Source organism: Neoarius graeffei, chromosome 23, assembly GCF_027579695.1.
Source record: "Neoarius graeffei isolate fNeoGra1 chromosome 23, fNeoGra1.pri, whole genome shotgun sequence".
Taxonomy (NCBI): domain Eukaryota; kingdom Metazoa; phylum Chordata; class Actinopteri; order Siluriformes; family Ariidae; genus Neoarius; species Neoarius graeffei.
In genome coordinates this window covers 53,361,104-53,380,158 of record NC_083591.1, presented here as the reverse complement: position 1 = coordinate 53,380,158, position 19,055 = coordinate 53,361,104, and the positions used below count along the sequence as shown (strand labels likewise).

General features: G+C 40.8%; 1 protein-coding gene and 1 non-coding gene across 2 annotated transcripts in view; both read right to left on the bottom strand.

Moving 5' to 3' along the window:
* The window catches only part of egfra (epidermal growth factor receptor a (erythroblastic leukemia viral (v-erb-b) oncogene homolog, avian)), a 144,124-nt gene extending 143,902 nt beyond the window's left edge, over positions 1-222 (bottom strand). Inside the window, exon 1 of the mRNA XM_060906408.1 lies at positions 21-222. Coding sequence (XP_060762391.1) covers positions 21-99 — 79 coding nt within the window. The 5' untranslated portion in view covers positions 100-222. The remainder of the gene's footprint in view (positions 1-20) is intronic.
* A 6,559-nt stretch (positions 223-6,781) lies between these two features.
* trnar-ccu (transfer RNA arginine (anticodon CCU)) lies at positions 6,782-6,854 on the bottom strand. The gene has a single exon. It is a non-coding gene; the product is annotated as a tRNA-Arg (tRNA).
* Positions 6,855-19,055: the final 12,201 nt, after the last annotated feature.

Here is a 19,055-nt window from a genome sequence, read left to right as displayed (position 1 = left end):
AAGTAATATCCAGATGTTACCTTTCTTATCCGGCGTCAAGCACGAGCCCAAGGAAATCAGGAAAGTCAAAAGGAATCCGCTTTTTCCTAAAGTCTCCATTTCGTCTCTTTTCACGCTTTAGAAGAATCTCTCGGTTTGTAAACGTCTTACTCCATAACTGTAATGCGCCTCTGTCGGCGTGCGTCTGTGTGAAGTTGTGTCCCAATTCGCAGAACCTCTCCCGACTTGAAACTTTTGACAGCTCCTCCTTCGATTTCTGCCCTGAAGGAGTCGATACTCATCGGGCTCGATCCCAAATCACCGCCTCCACCCTGCCCAAGTGCACTAGTTTAAGTGTTCCACAAGGACTCCTGCGCCCTATGTAGTGCACTGCGACGTCCAATCCAGGGTTCCAGCCTGTGACCTGGGGTTCTGACGTCATTAAGGAGGTAGGGAGGGAGGGAGGGAGGTATGCAAGAGAAAGGGTTCCAGTAAAATAAAATAAATAAAGGTATGATGGAAACCTGGGTTTCTCACATTAAGTCCTGGGAACAGCACTTTTTTTTTTCCTGCTGCTGCTGCAACACACCTCACTGAACTCAAGTCTTTAACAAGAATCAGATGTTTGCGGAGGGAAAATGAAGAAATGACTACTCTGAGAACCGTGCTACAGAAATACTGTGTAGCCCGATTAAGAAGAAGAAACCTTTATTCTATATGCACACACACCCAGAGCAGTGGGCAGCCACACCAGAGCACCCGGGGAGCAGTCAGGGGTCAGGTACCTTGCTCAAGGGCACCTCAGCCCAAGGCCACCCCACGCCAACCTAACTGCACGTCTTTGGATTGTGGGGTGACGCAGACAACATGCAAACTCCACACAGAAAGGCCCTTGCCGGCTTCTGGGTTCAAACCCGGAACCTTCTTGCTGTGAGACGACCGTGCTAACCACTACACCACCGTGCCATCAGAACGTCTTAAATAATCCAAATAAACAATCCGGTTCAAGAAATCCAGCGAAGTCTTTGGCCGAATCCCATTTCACCCCTTGGACCAACCCCTTGGCCCTTCCCCTCCATTTTGCGCGTTCACGTGAAGGGGTAGGGGTATCCCAATCCCAGTTAACGCGGAGGGGTAGGGGAAGGGGTAGGGCTTCTGTACCCCTCCAAACGGAGATTTTCCTGGAGCTGACTCCGAACGAAGGGGTTTGAGTGATTTCCCACAATGCCATGCGGATTTCAGCGAGATTTCATGCGGATTTCAGAAAGATGGCGGTTCCCGCAGCGAAAGATTGTCATAAATGTATTTTCTCCATTATTTACGTGTTTTAAGTTGTTATCCAGAGGAAACACGCCGCTTGATTCGCTTTCGAGCTGAGAATGAGCAGCGATTTCTGAAATCCAAGCTGCTGCTAAAAAGCTTTGGGAGTGAGTATTGTTTTCGGTTGCTTGACTGTGTACGTTTTGTTCTGTTATTCTCGCTTTTATTGTTTACATGAGTGTTCTGACACCTCATTCTGTCGGATGTGGTGCACGAAGCGCCAAAGATATCCCATTCAGTGGTGTTAGTTAACAAATCACACCCTGCCAGCAGAGATTTCTGGCTCTGACTGTAGCGGCTGGTCGCAGCCAATGACGCATTTGGTCGCGTTTTGCTAACGTAAACGCTGACGGAGGTACGCGATGACGTATGCGATCGTTGAAGGGCTATCCCAATACGTAAGGGTTGAATTTCAAGCCCTATCCCTTGTAGCTCAGTTTCAAGGGGAAGGGCCAAGGGGAAGGGAGAGGGGGAGGGGTAGGGGTAGAAATTAGAATTGGGATTGGGCCTTTTTCTTCTTCTGGCTGCTCCCGATTAGGGGTCGCCACAGCGGATCTTTCGTCTCCATTGCTCCCTGTCTTCCACATCCTTCTCTACCACTTTCATGTCCTCTCTCATCACATCCTCTTTGGCCTTCCTCGTTTTTGTGTGCCTGGCAGCTCCATCCTCAACATTCTCCTTCCAACATGCTCTGCATCTCTTCTCAGGATGTGCCCATACCATCTCAGTCTCATCTCTCTCAGCTTAATTCACAAGCTCTCTACATGTGCCGTCCCTCTGATGTGCTCGTTCCTTATCCTGTCCAACCTCCCATCGCAAACCTTAACATCCTCAACTCCGCCACCTCCAACTTTGCCTCCTGTCTCTTCGTTAAGGGTATGGTCTCCAATCCGTACATCACAGCTGGTCTCACTACTGTCTTATACATCTTACCTTTCACTTTTGCTGGGACTTTCCTATCACAAATGACTCCCGAAATCCTTCTCCAACTGCTCCACACTGCCATCACTCTCTTTCTCACCTCATGATCGCAGCCCCCATTTTTCAAGAAATCCAGTGAAGTAAATCAAGAAAATCAGTCCAGGTGAAGAAAACCAGTTCAATAAATCCAAATATGGAAACAAATCCAACAAAACCAATCCAATGCATGCTGAATGTGTACTAAACCAATTCCATCCATCCATCCATCCATCCATCCATCCATCAGCGCTTATCCTAATCTAGAACCCATAAGGATTCTTCTTGAGGACACTATGTTAGGAACCCATTGAGGAACCCTTGTAGGAACTAAAGGGCCAAATCTGGAACCTGTAAGAATTCTTCAAGACAGCCTGAGAGGAACCAATGTAAGAACCCTTGAACAATATATTGGATACTGTATATACCATGTCCTTGGGGGGATTGAAATATCTAGAACCCTTATGGCACTCATATTCACACCTATACCACAATGTAACATGAAGTACAGTTGCCATGATTACCATGATGTAACGTATGCACACTGTGATCAAGTTATCATAATGTAACGATAATAGTGAAAGTTAGCTTGAGCTCTAGTGTTATTTCACCAACGATTTATGATATGTCACTGGAAATGTAAATTGACTTAATCAAACTTAAACTTTGTACATTTGATTTTGTTATTTGATTGAATGAGATGTTATTCTAAATTATAATCATGTTTTGTTGTTTCCTGTTATGTGAATATCAGTATAAACGTCTTATAATACAAGAATCATTATTAACACACAGGTCATTCCTGTGATAGTTTTCTTTTTAAACCACTTATTTTACTCATCTCATCTCATTATCTCTAGCCGCTTTATCCTGTTCTACAGGGTCGCAGGCAAGCTGGAGCCTATCCCAGCTGACTACGGGTGAAAGGCGGGGTACACCCTGGACAAGTCGCCAGGTCATCACAGGGCTGACACATAGACACAGACAACCATTCACACTCACATTCACACCTACGGTCAATTTAGAGTCACCAGTTAACCTAACCTGCATGTCTTTGGACTGTGGAGGAAACCGGAGCACCCGGAGGAAACCCACGCGGACACGGGGAGAACATGCAAACTCCGCACAGAAAGGCCCTCGCCGGCCACGGGGCTCAAACCCAGACCTTCTTGCTGTGAGGTGACAGTGCTAGCCACTACACCACCGTGCCGCCTACTTATTTTACATTTTTAAAATTATTTTACAGTTATATCATTCACTTATATATACAGTTGTGGTCAAAAGTTTACATACAGTGACCTGAATGTCATCTAGGATATGAAGGTCATGGCAATATTTTTGCTTTCAGTAATTTCTTTGAACTGTTCTTTTTCTGTGGAAGAATGATTGTACAGCATACATCTTTAATTACAAAAAAACCCCACTACAAGTTTTAATTTTCTTTGGGTTTTCTGAAATCAACACAGGGTCAAAAATATACATAGAGGGTCAAAAATTTACATATGCTCACTTAGGTTATTAATTCAGAGGTGCTGAAACTTCCAAAATGTCTTTTATCTTGCCAAGGCCGAGGTCTCTTAACTTCCTGTTAGTGATCATGATTGACTACAGCTGGTAGCTTCTCTGTGCCTTCATAAAAAGGGTTTGTTTACAGCACTCATTGGATTGACCAATACACAATACAATGGGAAAGTCCAAGGAGCTCAGTGCAGATCTGAGAAAGAGGATCGCAGATGTACACAACTCCGAAATGTCTCTTAGAGCAATTTCTAAACAACTGCAAATTCCAAGATCAGTTCAAACAATTGTATCCAAGTTATTGTGAGGTGTAGTCACTTTGCCAAGCCACTTGCTTCAAGAAAACCTAAACTGTCACCTTCAGCTGAAAGGAAATTGGTTTGGATGGTCAAGAACAACCTGGGAACCACCATGGCACAGCCCTGCCATGGACTGGAAGCTGATGGATCACTGTCTACAGTTCAGATCACCATGGACTAAGAGGCTGCTATCCAAGAAATAACCCCCTGCTCCAAAATTGACATCTTCAAGCTTAACTAAAGTTTGAAGCTGACCACATGGACAAAGAAAAAGCCTTCTGGAGGATAGCTGTATGGTCAGATGAGACAAAGATTGAGTTGTTTGACCACAATGACCACCATGTACAGAAGGACACTGTACCAGCTGGTGGTGGTGGTAGGATCATCATGCTGTGGGGCTGTTTTGCTGCCAGTGGAACTGGTTCATTGCACAAAATGGATGGAATAATGAAGAAGGAGGACTACCTCAGAATTCTTCAGCATAAACCATCAGAAACTTGAACACGACTTGGGAGTTACAACAGGACAATGAACCCAAACACGCATCAGAGCTGGTTGTGGAGGATAAAGCAGGCTAACATTAAGCTTAAAACAAGCCCTGACTTTAACCCTATTGAAAATATATGGACCGTGCTTATAAGTTGAATCTATGCCAAGAAAAAAAAAATTAATTGAACTCTACTAATTTTACCATGAAGAGTCGTGAAATATCCAACCAGAATTCTGTCAGAAGCTTGTTCATGGTAAACAAAAATGTTTGATCAAGGTGAATCTTGCGAAGAGACATTTTACCCAAATATTAGGTGTGCTGTATGTATATTTTTGACCCCATGTTGATTTCAGAAAACCCAAAGAAAATTAAAACTTGTGCACCAAATTCTAGTGTTTTTTTTTTAAATTAAAGATGTATGCTGTACAATCTGCCACAGAAAAAGAACAGTTCAAAGAAATGACTGAAAGCCCAAATATTGCCATGACATTCATATCCATGATGACATTCATGTCACTGTATGTTAACTTCTGACCATATATATATATATATATATATATATATATATATATATATATATATATATAAAATTCAGTTATATTATAATTATTATTTTTAAATTATTTTACATTTTTTATTTTACTTATTTTTATTTTACAAATTATCATTTCTGTCCGTATCATTCGCAACAGTAGCAAATGTGGCATCGATCATATATCAATGATATGTCAAAACTTAATGCTTCAGGAAGTTTTTGTTTTTGTTAGTAAGAGTATAAGCCCTAAATCTGGGGATAATAATTACAAATGTAGTTACACATCTACGTCATACTTCCTTAATTACACAAAATGTACAACAATGATTACAATTTCCTTTTCCACATACAGTATGTGAAATGCGACTTGGTGTCTTCAAACAGTTTAATAAAAATTACACTATGCTAAACCTCTGGCATAATTATTAAAGGACATATTACTTCAGGATAATTAATATAAATGGGACTTTATAGTTTCTTTAAGAATCCTTGGATGAGAAAGCTGCAATACAAATATTATTTGTATTCTTTTGAAAGATTTATAGGAACGGATTTTCTTGTGCATTGACCCATGTGATCGACTCTGCTGTATGTTCTTTGGAAACCCTTCAAATATATACGTTCACCTTTGACTCGACCATAATAGCGCAGCTGAAATAACAGGTATCTATTTACGGCCAGGAATCCACTACAGGATGTCTGGTGAAATTATTATAAATCGACACAGAAAGATTTCTCAACTAACTGCTGTACAGATTGCTCAGCTAGATGTAAATGGACACGGTGGTGGTGTAATGTGGTGAAACAGATCAGGACTGGCTTAAATCTGCAAGCCCTTCAGGAGAATTATAGCCTAAAGCGGTGTTTTAGTTTTATTTACTTCCAGATTTGTTTAATGAAATTTGTACATGAATTCCCAAGAAGAGCAGAAATAAAATGATGGATAATTACAATAATGAAAATATCACAAACCCAATCTCAGTCAAGGAATTAAATACAGAAAGTAATAACAAAAATATAGCACGTTATCAAACAACTTACAATACTAATGTGAATCTTCAGTATATATCACGAGGCAAAAACAGTAAATGGATTAAAATAGATATATATTTAACAGTTATTCTATGAAATTGAGTCGTACATGAGCTGATATTCGACAAGTTGCGTAGCACCGATCGGCTATAATCCATGTATGACGAGATTGAGTGGAATAACTGTTTTATTCTATCCACATTCACTGGATTTTTTTGTGAAACGAAGCATCCATCCATCTATTATCTGTAGCTGCTTATCCTGCCCTACAGGGTCACAGGCAAGCTTAGAAGAAACCTTTATTCGTCACATGCACACTTCAAGCACAGTGAAATTCATCCTCTGCATTTAACCCATCTGAAGCAGTGAACACACACACACACCCAGAGCAGTGGGCAACCACACCAGAGCACCCGGGGAGCAGTCAGGGGTCAAGTACCTTGCTCAAGGGCACCTCAGATCAACCTAACTGCATGTCTTTGGATTGTGGGGGAAACCGGAGCACCCGGAGGAAACCCACGCAGACATGGGGAGAACATGCAAACTCCACACAGAAAGGCCCTCGCTAGCCGCTGGGTTCAAACCCGGAACCTTCTTGCTGTGAGGCGACCGTGCTAACCACTACACCACCATGCCACCCAAATATGGTCACACCCCACATGGGACTCAAACCCACAATCCCTGGCTTAGGAGGCCAGTGCCTTATCCATTAGGCCACTGGGGCTTTTTTTTAAGCTGGAGCCTATCCCAGCTGACTACGGGCGAAAGGCGGGGTACACCCTGGACAAGTTGCCAGGTCATCACAGGGCTGATACAGACACAGACAACCATTCACACTCACATTCACACCTACGGTCAATTTAGAGTCACCAGTTAACCTAACCTGCATGTCTTTGGACTGTGTGGGAAACCGGAGTGCCCGGAGGAAACCCACGCGGACACGGGGAGAACATGCAAACTCGAAATAAAGCATTTTTATTTTTATTTTTTGCAAATTTGACAGAAGTGGACAAAGTCCCCAACTTCATTACTTAAGTCAAAGTACAGATCCCTCTGGTTAAATGTTACTCCGATACAAGTGAAAGTTGTCCAGTCAAATTTTTACTTAAGTTAAAGTGCCATTCCATCATTGGATGTATTGTTTGGCATAAAATACAATATATTTTGACAACATATATAAATGGTATCACTAGATAGAGAAATCTTTTAGCTTCAAAATGATATATCAAACATAATTTTTGACAACGACAAGTATATTAATTTTGCGACCAAAGTCACCTACCCTTTTAATTTCCGCGCGTGATGTCATCGGCAGGTTCCCCTTCTTGTGTACCACGTGACGTGTGACGTGGCACATATTATCAGCAATGGCGGACAGAACGCGATAAAAATAATACCAATAAATCTAGCTAATACCAATAAATCTAGCTAACTGAAAGATTAACTCAAAAATTTTCGCAATTTTTTTGGCCCCCATATACGAGGAGAAATGACTCTCTCACTTTGGGGGTTTCCTGGTCTAAAAATAGACCGACACGTGGTACACAAGAAGGGGAACCTGCCGATGACATCACGTTTCACTACCGCGCGGAAATTAAAAGGGTAGGTGACTTTGGTCGCAAAATTAATATACTTGTCGTCGTCAAAAAATTATGTTTGATATATCATTTTGAAGCTAAAAGATTTCTCTGTCTAGTCATGTTGTCATAAAATATATTGTATTTTATGCCAAAGAATACATCCAATGGTGGAATGGCACTTTAAAGGACTGAAGTACTTGCTTTTAAAAATACTTAAGTATTAAAAGTACATTTTCTGTCAACGCACTGTGGTATTATTGACACAACACTTACAAAACCTAATGCCTCTGAAGCAACTGACTGGAGTTTCTGACTAGTTTGTAGAACCTGTAGCGCTGAAGCTCCACCTGACATGCTAGCAAACTCTTTTCAAACTCGAAATCATATTGGGTAGCTAATATTACTAGAAAAGAAAGATTTCTACATTCTGTTTATTTGGCAAGATTATGATAAAGTTAACTTTATTCATGTTAGCGTAACTCTTTTTTGTATATGCTAACTAACAGCGTCCAATTCAACTAGCTATGTGTAAACATTAGCCATGAACAAGGTTACGGCAACTTGGTGGGAAAATCCATAGAAAGTCATTTGACTAACCAGACTGCATAGCTATTTTATCGCTAGCTCTAAAAGCACAGACAACTTTGTTGCAAGCTTTCTCTTGGAATAAAACGTTTATATCCCTCAATATGCTTCCGCAGGTTGGACGGCGAGTTTTTGTAGGCCATGATGTGGTTCATTTTCAGCAAATAAAGCAAACATTTAAAACAAAATTAATCTTTAATCCTTTCAGAAAACTGAAATATGGGTTCTAGGTAAGGCCACGAGTGCGTGCGTTCGCCAGAAGAACCGCCTCCTTCCATTCTGCCATCAACTGATTGTGTTAAATAACGCTGCGGGGAAATAAGTGAACTTGATTTTATACGGTCTCTGGATGTGACGTGACCCTAGTGATTACTGATCGGCTGTCTCAGTGTCACCTGCGAAAAAACCAATCACATTTTAGAAAAGAAAACAAAAACATCCACTTTCAAAGCTGTTTCATAGTAACGAGTGACGAGGACCTTGATAGAAATGTAGTGGAGTGAAAAGTACGATATTTGTCTTTCAAATGTAGTGAAGTTAAAGTCATAAGTTTCCAAAAAAATAATACTCAAGTAAAGTACAGATACTCAAAAAGTGTACTTAAGTACAGTACTCAAGTAAATGTACTTTGTTACTGTCCACCTCTGAAATTTGATAAATAAAAACTTTATACAAAATGTCCGACAAAATAATTTCCGCTTAGAATGTAAACAAACCGGCAAAATGACAGGAGCAATTTGTGAAAAATGCGATAATAATAATAATTCTTGAAAAATAAAAAAGATACGTTCTTACCATCAAATCAAATCAAATCAAATCAAATCAAGTTTATTTGTATAGCGCTTTTAACAATAAACATTGTCGCAAAGCAGCTTTACAGAATTTGAACGACTTAAAATATGAGCTAATTTTTCCCTAATCTATCCCCAATGAGCAAGCCTGTGGCGACGGTGGCAAGGAAAAACTCCCTCAGACGACATGAGGAAGAAACCTCGAGAGGAACCAGACTCAAAAGGGAACCCATCCTCATTTGGGCAAATCAAATACTTTTAATCCATATTTTGTTGCTTTTTTTTGTATTTTTCGGGGTTTTGTTTTCGAGTAGGGTTTTTATTTCGTCCTTGGCTGCTTCAGCAACATGCTCTGCCATTTTCTTCTTCTTGCTCTTTAGGGTTTTTTGGTGTTTGGCAAACCAACTTAAAGGTGCGTTACTGCCACTGACTGGGCCAGAGTGTGGAACAGGAGATATTGGGGGAAAAAAAACAACTATATTCTTTTTACTATTTCTGTTTCTTTTAAATACTTGATAACAAAGTGATATATCTGACTTGATGCACTCCACCATTTTGTTTTTCTCTACTCACGGTATATGAACTGATATCCTAGTAGTAGAGTAGCCAATCAGAGCATGCGTTTGCTCATATCCAGCGAATGTGGATAGATAGATAGATAGATAGATAGATAGATAGATAGATAGATAGATAGATATTATGATCACAAACCAGACAAAACAACCCCCCCCAAACCTCAATAACCTCATAAACACAAACGACACTGTGTACAATATGAAGATGTTTAAATATCACTCCACCATGAAAAAACATTAATTACGGCTGTATAATGTCTCAACAACGATAGGTTTACATTCCAGAACTTTCTGAGCACGTACTGTATCTACTCCAACACCTTGCAGCGTTCAGAACCCCACATCACTTTATCATAATAATGTCATTTGTTTCTCTGATACCCCACAACCTGGAACACGTTAATGTTGGACATTAATTCTCAAGAGCTCCATTCCGACAAGCCGAGTGAGGCACAAGGCACAAATCTTGATAATGTCTCCAGCCAGACTGAGAGGGGACGTGACTGAAAGAGCTCATATATCTCTAGTCAGTTCCATGAGCTGTTATTGCATTAGAGTAAGCGTGTGCCTCAGGGAATGGGGTTCGCACGGATATGAGGAGTGCGGACCAGTGGGTGAAAGCAGGGATGTCATCAATATCATATAAACACATTAAATATGATACGAGCCCATAAACAAGATCTGAGTTTCTAGAATACAGAAGGGTGTTCCTCTATAAATTCCTCAAATAACATCTGAAAGCAAAACACGAAGGCTATTGTCTAGGTGTTCGTTTAAGTGACCAGAAGGTTGTGAGGTTTAATCCCATGACTGTCACTGTTGGGTCCTTGTTGCTATCATTGATATGGTGAAGTTATCTGTGGGTTTTCTCCAGTCAGAGATAAACAGGCATGCGTGCTTAGTAACTACAAGAGTTTTCTTTAAAGCAGATACGCAGAACCATGGCCTCACTTTTTGTTTATAAATGCCTTGAGACCTCAAGAATGGCACAGGAATAGTTTTAAGTGTTACCAATGAATCTAATATAGTAATTTTTACGACTAAAGTGATTCATATAGGTAGCGGTCTGAGTGAATGACCTTGACATCCGTGATGTCACAGCAGGAAGTCTATCGGTCTCATCGCCATTTCTGCTATACTGAAACACAGAGCTGACTGCAACTCCGATCCTCCATTTTGAGCTAATTTATCACCATGCCACGTAGATGTGTTGCTGGCGGGTGCAGCAACATGACAGAAGGTGGATTTACGTTGCATTTATGGCCCAAGAATGTTCAAACTGCAAAGATTTGGATGCGTTTTGCGAGAAATTCACAGACACATTGGGCGGCTATGAAGTGGTCTCTCCTCTGCTCTGCACATTTTACTGAAGACTCGTACGAGACCTCTGATCTGTTGAGGAGCATTGGCTATAAGCCCGTATTGAAAGAGGGTGCAGTACCAACAATTAAATAAAACTACAAGAAAAGGAAAGTAAGTTCAGTTGGTCCAGTTCTCCCGGAGTGTGAGCCGAGGGTTGTTGCTAAAACCCAGGACGGAACGGGATGTGACATATTATCACTCAGGCAGTGACCTCCCCGCGGTTGTTGCTAAAACCGGTGATATCCCATCCCAGGTTTTAGTAATTGCCTGAGCCAAGCAGTAATGGCGGAGTACTCAATATGGAGAAAATGGAGAATGAGTGAACCAGCTGTCTGATTTCTCCGCTGGATATGCTCGCCTCAGCAGCAATATCTCGCCCTTATGTGGAAGAAGCGAATGAACAGAGAACTGAATGAAGAACTGAAAGTCAGATTGTTTCAAAACAATCGGCCACAAGGTCGGCCTTCAAGAAGTGAGAACACAGACGAGTAAGATGCAACTCTCATTTGGTTACATCACAACAACAACAACAACAACAACAACACTCGCTGTTTACCTGCATTTAGATTAATACATGTAACTTGTATTGTGCATTTAAGTTACCGGTATGAGATTATTTAATTTGCTTCAGCATGTGATTGTCTCAGTTTATCTGCTTATTTAATGAGCCTTTTACGTTTTATCAGTGAAAATGCATGCAAGTACATGTACGTTGCATAAGTTATAACACCTATCCTGTTTTAATGAGAGTAAACCCACAATCAGTGAAGTCAAATCAGTCTTAGTTGAGCAAGTCGGTAACGGTATTTCTTACTTTCACCATAAATTTTTATTTATGTGACTTTGGGCTATAGCTGTCAAAGGCCTCGGCCTTAAAACCGGTTACCGCTGTGTGTCACACACTCAGGGCTGGCTGGCTCAGCGGGGCAGCTTGAACGCCAACTTTGTGGTTGATTTTAACTTTTTATTCCCATTTATGCAGCATACAAGAGTCAAGGATGGAGATACTATCCACTCAGAAATGTATTTAAAAATAAAGGTTCTGCGTATCTGCTTTAAAGAGGGATTGATTGAACAGTTTTTGGAGTCTCCGCTTACAGTCAGAGCTAAAGAGGGATTTGTGCTTAGCAGTTTCTTGCTAACTTTTTGTCTTTATAACTTATAGAGAAATAGAAAAAAAGAGGCTGGTGAAGGAACAACTCTTTATAGTTGGGTATATCTACTGGGTATATGGTGGTGTAGCGGTTAGCACTGTTGCCTCATAACTAGAAGGTTCTGGGTTCAAACTTCACAGCAGACAGGGGCCTTTCTGTGTGGAGTTTGGATGTTTTCCCCGTGTCTGTGTGGGTTTCCTCCATAGTCCAAAGACATGCAGTTAGGCTAACTGGCTCCTCTCAATCCTTGACTTGCAAGTGACATCAAAGCAAAGGAGAAACCTGGATGTCGGCCATGTTGGTGGATATACAAATGCGGGGTCAAGCGACATTCCATATAAAACATGGTCAAAACGTGCACAACTCTTTTTGTTTTTCCACTGCTTTAAGCGTTCTTTTAGTTCTGCTATATCTTTGTGCTGTACAGTATATGGTTGTGGTCACAACAGTACTCGTCACTGTGGCACGTTCTGATTTTTTAGAATTCCGTCCGTGATTCAGAAAGAGGGCGAGGAATCTCTGAGGCTTAGTACGGAGAGGAGACAAGCACGGCTGAACAACATCGACAGGACTGATCTAACAGAGGCTAAAACCAAAACAGCTCGTGTTTGCAGTCATCATTTTATCTCAGGTGAGATTTAAAAGCTTTCCCGATAATATCATGGAAGAATTTTATTTCGTGTTGCTAGAATTTTGCAAGAAAATGAGCGTTCTCTTGTCATGGTTCACTCAGTCATTGTTATAATTTTAACACGTGTATTACCATTTCGCTTCTAGCAGTGCCAGTAAAATTATACGATAGAAAAAATCCAAACTGGGCACCTACTCAGAACATGGGCTATGTATTGTCCGAGCTCGGACTTGATTCTTCGGCAGCCAAACCAGATAGAATGTGATATCTGGGTACTTGATGGTCAGTAGAAGCGTCTTATCTTCAGAAAAATCTGACTTTTTTAAATAATATGGGTCAAAACCACACATCTCTATCTTGTCTTTGTATCGAATCTTCACTCAAGCGTTCAAATCGTGGTAATACTGAGAAAATTCAGCATTGTTTACAGACACGCTTTCAGTGGCTGCCATCCTAGCTGCTTTGTATATCCACCATCATGGCGGACGCTCATGATGTAGCACATTTTGATCACGTGGTTGCAAGTTATCTATTGCCCAGAGGTGTGTGTGTGCACGTGCTGAAAGGAACTGGCCGCCCTACTATTGCAATTCTGGCCAAGTCAACCAAAAACATGGTTTGCCTCAAGTATGGATCGGGTTCAGCAGCGACAACGATGATGATGATATCAACCCTATAATGTGATAATGGAAACTAGCTTGTTTTGTGGTTGTTGAACAATGTAAAATGTACTTATAAATGGACAAAAATACAATGTGTCATTCTTTAATTAAAAAAAAGATTATTGTTGGCTTGAGAGGAGACTTAAAACATTTTAAGACATACTGTTATTGGAAAACAATCAACTCCATGGAGATACCATGGCTCAGTGGTGAGAGAGAAGCAGCTTTGATACCAAAAGGTCACTGGTTTGATTTCCTGAACCAGCAGGAATGGCTGAAGTGCCCTTGAGCAAGGCACCTAACCCCCAACTGCCCCTCAGGCCGCTCTGGATAAGAGCATCTACTAAATGCTATTAAAGCTAGACTGCCTTTCAGATTGTTCAAGTGTAGGTCATAAAAAGAATTTTCCCCGACACCTAATTATTTTTGTTTAGTGGACCAAAAGCTACAGAATTCAAATCACAGACTTCCAATTTTATTCGTTTTTTAAATAGAATAATTAATGAATTTAGCTCCACGTGGACCTAAATTCTCCGCTATTTTTTCCTGCTTCACCATGACCCAATTCAAGATACTACGCCATGCATCACGTGGTGGGCTTTCCCTGTTCGCGCAAGGCATTGTGAGATACAAATTTGAAATGGGAGAGAAAAATGGAGAACGTGAGTGTGCGAATGAAACGTGAAAGACCGACTACAGTAACGGAAAGAAAGCGAGAAGAAAAGACGTTATGTTATATATGAAGGAAAGGAAATGCGGGACCAAACTAATAAATATCGGCGCTCAGCGAGCACCTCGGTGTGATCAGCCGTTCGTTTAGCGGCAAAATGATGGAACTGTCAGTGCACGCTCAAAGGTAAACCTGCGCATGCGCAACACACACACGGACTTCCTCTGTCTGCTTGACTGCGCGAAGTGAGCGATTTCATGCACATTATTTGCTTTAATCCACTCAAATTAAAGAACTTCCCAGCCACAGAATGGCCTGATATTTTGTGAGATATTACAGAAATAAACATATAACACAATGACCACATTTCAGAGAGAGGTTAATTTCACTGATTTTATGAAATTGAAAGGCCGTCTAGCTTTAATATTTATGTAATGTAAGTCCACTTTGGTGGCGTTGGCTATAATGGAATGTTTTATTGCTTAAAGGGGACATGTTAAGCGATAAAACTCACTTTTTCAGTGCTTGTGCACATATCTGGAGTGCCTACCAACCCACACTCTGAAATAAGACAACCAGTGAGTTTCTTCTTACATAGAAATGAAAGCTCATTAGAAAAATCACATGGCTTGAGAGAGCCATCTTTGCAAAGGATACAGCAGTTTTTCCCCCTCACAAGCATCAGACCTGCTAGCATTATGTCAAATTGAGCTAAGCACTGAAACTGCTCTGCACAGAGCAGCACATATGGTTACATCGACCCCCCATTCTCAGTGGACAGAAGAGCTGAGTGGATTGGGTTTATTTTTAATGGCAACGTCCCAGCTCCAGTTGGAAAAAAAACCTGTTTGTGTGCGATAATTACTTTTCGTCTGACTGTTTTAGCAACCTGGGCCAATGCAGGACTGGCAATTAAATTGTTCCTAAAAGAGGGATCAATACCAACTGTACCACGGTAAACCTGCAAATGAGGGAAATGTAAGTCATCCCCATTCTCATTATCTCTAGCCGCTTTATCCTTCTACAGGGTCGCAGGCAAGCTGGAGCCTATCCCAGCTGACTACGGGCGAAAGGCGGGGTACACCCTGGACAAGTCGCCAGGTCATCACAGGGCTGACACATAGACACAGACAACCATTCACACTCACGGTCAATTTAGAGTCACCAGTTAACCTAACCTGCATGTCTTTGGACTGTGGGGGAAACCGGAGCACCCGGAGGAAACCCACGCAGACAACATGCAAACTCCGCACAAAAAGGCCCTCGCCGGCCACGGGGCTCAAACCCAGGACCTTCTTGCTGTGAGGTGACAGCGCTAACCACTACACCACCGTGCCGCCGGAAATGTAAGTATTTAAAATAAATAATTATGCTATGTGTTTCTTTGGCCGTTTAATACTAGCTAATGCAGTGGCATAACCGTTACGATTAGAGCTGGGACTTGAGCTCAGCCAAACCTTAGCCAGACACCAAAAAAGCAACAGGGTAAAGGATTTTGTAAGGGATTAGCAGCAGGCTGTCAGGTCGCTCCGTTGTGTGTAGCTGTCGATGTTGATTTTAAAAGTAACTCAGTAAATTACATAATTTTTAAGCTCGCCATAGCTTGCAGATTTGTAACTGAATTCTGATGATAATGGGCTGACTTTGTTAAGTTAGTAAGGCTAACAAATCCAACATAAGCCCAGGCGGATGACTTATCCATAAAAAAAAAAAAAGTTAACTCCAGCAATACAGCCTGCTAGTGGTTTTTTTTTTACAGCCAGTCATCCATGGGTAGCATTGATAATTGTCAACTTTGAAATGCTTTTCAACAGTTTTCCCTGTTTCTGTTAGGTCTAGTGCTAGAGTTGGTCTTCCCTTTTGCATTATAAATTGTTTCTCCGCAAAAGCCCACCTTGGAAAAGGTAACGTTATTAAGCCTGCCACGTCGATCTCTTCTGTCATAGCTGCAGACATAACGATCTGACTCACGGTTAAGCTAGCATTGGCCTTCGAGAGGGCCTAGGGCGATCAATTTTTGGTCCCTTCCACTATAAATCAGAATCTGATTGGTTAATTCATCCATCTGTCACTTCCTACATAAACATACACTACCATGGCCTTCTGTCCCGGCAATGAAGTCTGAACCAGTGAGTGAGCCAACTCGAAACTCACAAAAAACAATCTCATTGGATAACTCGATTTTAGTGTTTTCAGGACAGTAACCCTTTCATTTTTGAAGCAAATTTGATAGAAAACAAGGCCGAATTAGAATTAGAAGAGAATAATTATAATGAAATTATGAAAGAAATGAAAGAATGAAAGAAATTAAATATAACATTTGAAATACTGATATATTTAGGCCTTCTCTGAAGACCTAGAAGGCCCTGACGGTTCCCCTCTAATCTAATAGCTGACCTAACAGCTGAGGTCATCGATGTATGCTCATTTTCAAAAAAGTTAATGAATAGAATGCCTTTATTGTCACTGCACAAATGTACAATGAAATTTAGTTCATCACAGGAGAGCAAAGCCACTGCATACTTACGCACCACCACTCTTGGGCACTTCAGCCCAAGGCCATCCTATGTTAACCTAACTGCTTGTCTTTGAACTGTGGGGGAAACTGGAGCACCCGGAGAAAACCCACACAGACACAGGGAGAACATGCAAACTCCACACAGAAAGGCCCTCATTGGCCGCTGGGCTCAAACCCAGAACCTTCTTGCTGTGAGGCGACAGTGCTAACCACTACACCACCATGCCGCCATGCCACAAGTAATGCCGTTACTTGCTGCAGGATCCACAATACCGTAACACTATGAGTTTGTTGGTTGAGGTGAACTTTTCATAAACGTGAGATGCTTTTGTAAAGTTTGCGAGGTTTTTTTTCTCATGTTGTTTTACCATGGTATGGACAAGACGCTGATTTTGTCGCTGTGCCTTTAAATTTAAATATGTAATTAGCTTTAGTCTGATTGGCTAACATCCATCTCTGTCATCCATGGATTCCGTTAGCCAATCAGAACAAAGCTATTAACATATTTAAATTTAAAGGCACATCCGCAAAATCAGCCTGTCTCATCCGACAAGGTTTTAAAGCGATGAACCAGGAAATTTTGAAATTACAGGGTTATGAAATGTCATCATTCTACATTAATACAAGATGTTTGAGATGAAAAAAAATTAAGCAGAATTTAGCTTAAAAAAAAAGTTGTAACGTCAGTCCACTAGGCCATTTCCCTGGGCGTGGCCGTACTGGATTAGCCAGCCAGATACATTGGATGGATGTATTCGGAAATGAAAACGAAGGTGGCGTTGTGTGACGTAGGATTCCGCACGTCTTCCTCATTCCGGATTGGATTCAATTCATTTGGCTGAGTGGCTTCAGCAAGTAAAGCGAGAAAACTTTACTTGTGGAACAAGTAGCAAATTGTCCAGTGATCATTTTACAGGAGATTGTGGATTTGTGGAGGACTTGGATGAAAAAAAAAATCACTGGGAAGAAGTGAGACACGAGGCAGAAATGACGACTGAAGCCAGACGCGATCCTGACTTTGTTTCACCACAAAACACTAACAGCACAACAGCACACCGTGCCATGCATCAAACAGATGGAAGATAAGCAGGTAAATATATATATTTTTAAATAAACAGGCAATAAGCTAGCCACGACTTTATTTTGATTCCTTTTCTAATCCTGCATTGCCATAATTTTTGTCGAGAAATGCAAACAAACTGACCGAGAAGTCACGCTAAACCATAATATTATACTACACAGGAAATTTGCCTGAGTAAAATTTACTCAAATTGAAGAAAATTTTACTATACATTACCGTTCAAAAGTTTGGGGTCACCCAGATAATTTTGTGTTTTCCATGAAAAGTCACACTTTTATTTACCACCATAAGTTGTAAAATGAATAGAAAATATAGTCAAGACATTTTTCTGGCCATTTTGAGCATTTAATCGACCCCACAAATGTGATGCTCCAGAAACTCAATCTGCTCAAAGGAAGGTCAGTTTTATAGCTTCTCTAAAGAGCTCAACTGTTTTCAGCTGTGCTAACATGATTGTACAAGGGTTTTCTAATCATCCATTAGCCTTCTGAGGCAATGAGCAAACACATTGTACCATTAGAACACTGGAGTGAGAGTTGCTGGAAATGGGCCTCTATACACCTATGGAGATATTGCACCAAAAACCACACATTTGCAGCTAGAATAGTCATTTACCACATTAGCAATGTATAGAGTGGATTTCTGATTAGTTTAAAGTGATCTTCATTGAAAAGAACAGTGCTTTTCTTTCAAAAATAAGGACATTTCAAAGTCACCCCAAACTTTTGAACGGTAGTGTATGCCAGATAACATTTGGTCCCTCTCTAAAAACAGTAAAAGTCACTCTTTTGATAGAGCTGTTTTTCCAGAGTCACTTTTCCTCAACTCGGTGTTAATATTTTACTCTTTATTTTGGTATTTGACTCTATTCAGTGTGTTTTGAAATGAACTCTTGTACTATTTTACTCAGTTCAGAGCCACAGTCAATTCTGTTACTCTGTTACACAATTACTCTGTCATTTTGCTCCCACTCCAACTCTACGTTTTACTCTCTAAACTCAAAATAGAGCAAAATTAACTATTTTTTGAGGAAAATACTTATAACTCTGGAAAAATTCCTGGAAAAATGGCATGCACTTGTACACCTCCACTGTGCTTATGGAAAATGACGTCACGCACGATGGAGTTATGGCGGCCTCCCTGACAAAAATAAATAAATAAAAATAATAATAAAAAGTCCCGTCTATTTTCATCACTTTAGTGATTATATCGTTAAGAACAAATTCAACATGCAGCTTTTTTTTATAAAGGACAGACATAAAGACCGACGTTTAGCTTAGTTTGTTTATTTGCGAGATATTTCCTTTATACCATAT